The 1,089-nt window shown below is 62.2% G+C and overlaps 1 protein-coding gene across 1 annotated transcript in view; it reads right to left on the reverse strand.

Moving 5' to 3' along the window:
- Positions 1-396, reverse strand: part of THOC3 (THO complex subunit 3) — a 10,175-nt gene extending 9,779 nt beyond the window's left edge. The window contains exon 1 of the mRNA XM_039878318.1: positions 75-396. Coding sequence (XP_039734252.1) covers positions 75-341 — 267 coding nt within the window. The 5' untranslated portion in view covers positions 342-396. The remainder of the gene's footprint in view (positions 1-74) is intronic.
- Between the last annotated feature and the right edge of the window lie 693 nt (positions 397-1,089).

The following is a 1,089-nucleotide window of genomic DNA, read 5'->3' on the forward strand; positions in this document are numbered from 1 at the left end:
CCCTTTCTCGCCTCATCACACCTCGCTCCATCCCAGCCCTTGTCCCTGGCCTTGGCCGGGCCCTGGCAACTCACCAACCGGTCCTTCTCCAGCAAGAAGACGCTGGCCGTCTTGTCGAAGGACCCCGAAGCCAGGCGACGCCCGTCGCAGCTCCAGGCCACCGAGTGCACCTTGGCGCTGTGCGCCGGGAACTCGCGCGTCTTGCTGTGGCCGCGAAACAGCTCCTGCATCCCGAGCACGTAGCGCGTCGGGCCGCTGCTCACTGAGCACCAGGGGGCCATGGAGCCGGGGCCGCTCTGGCCCAGCGCCGAGGGCCCCATGGTCGCCGCGGGGACTGCCATGCCGCGCTCGCGACCGCCCGCGCGGACGCCGCCGCCTCGGCCGGGTCAGTGCCGCCTCAGTGCGGTCGCGCTCGCCGCCGCCGCCGCCGCCGCCGCCGCCGCAGCACGCATGCGCGCCGCGGAGCGGCGTCTCCGCGCAGCCGCAGTGCGGCCCGCCCGGAGAGGGCGCGCAAGTCCCGGCGTGCCGCGCGCGCGCCTGCGCCTTCCCGTGCAGGGACGGTCCTGCTTTAAATATACATCGCCGTTAACGATCCCAAGGTGTTTAAGGTTCCTGTTTCCCCTTTACCTACTGCCTGGCAGGTATATTTGTACCCCCATCTAGTCGAAGACGGAAACTGACGCCGTCCTTCTAAACTTCAGTTCCCCGTGAGCAAAACACCTTTTTTCTAGGGTTGCTGCCCGCCCCTCACCCCGCCTTGAGTGCTCGCGGCGTTTCACCTCTTGCTGGAGAAGGGCCAGCTGGTGAGCTCGTCCCGAGTAAAGGGATAGGGGATTAGAGATAGCGGGGTGTTGAGAAGGTTGAGATCTTTTTTAACAAGCAAATTCTTTGTTTTTAAAGGATACTATATGCACATGATTATATGCAAAAAAGAAAAAAAGTAGGAAAGAAGAGTAAAAAATAAACGTCCTTATTCCTCACCCTTCAAACCTTAAGCACACGTCCAGCAGCCCCGTGCTGAAGAAACCGGTGGTGAGCTGTCAGCTACAGCCAAGACTCTGGAGAAGGGCTGGGGGCTGGGAGAGGTTT

Source organism: Pteropus medius, unplaced genomic scaffold (assembly GCF_902729225.1).
Source record: "Pteropus medius unplaced genomic scaffold, Ma_sr-lr_union100, whole genome shotgun sequence".
Lineage (NCBI taxonomy): Eukaryota > Metazoa > Chordata > Mammalia > Chiroptera > Pteropodidae > Pteropus > Pteropus medius.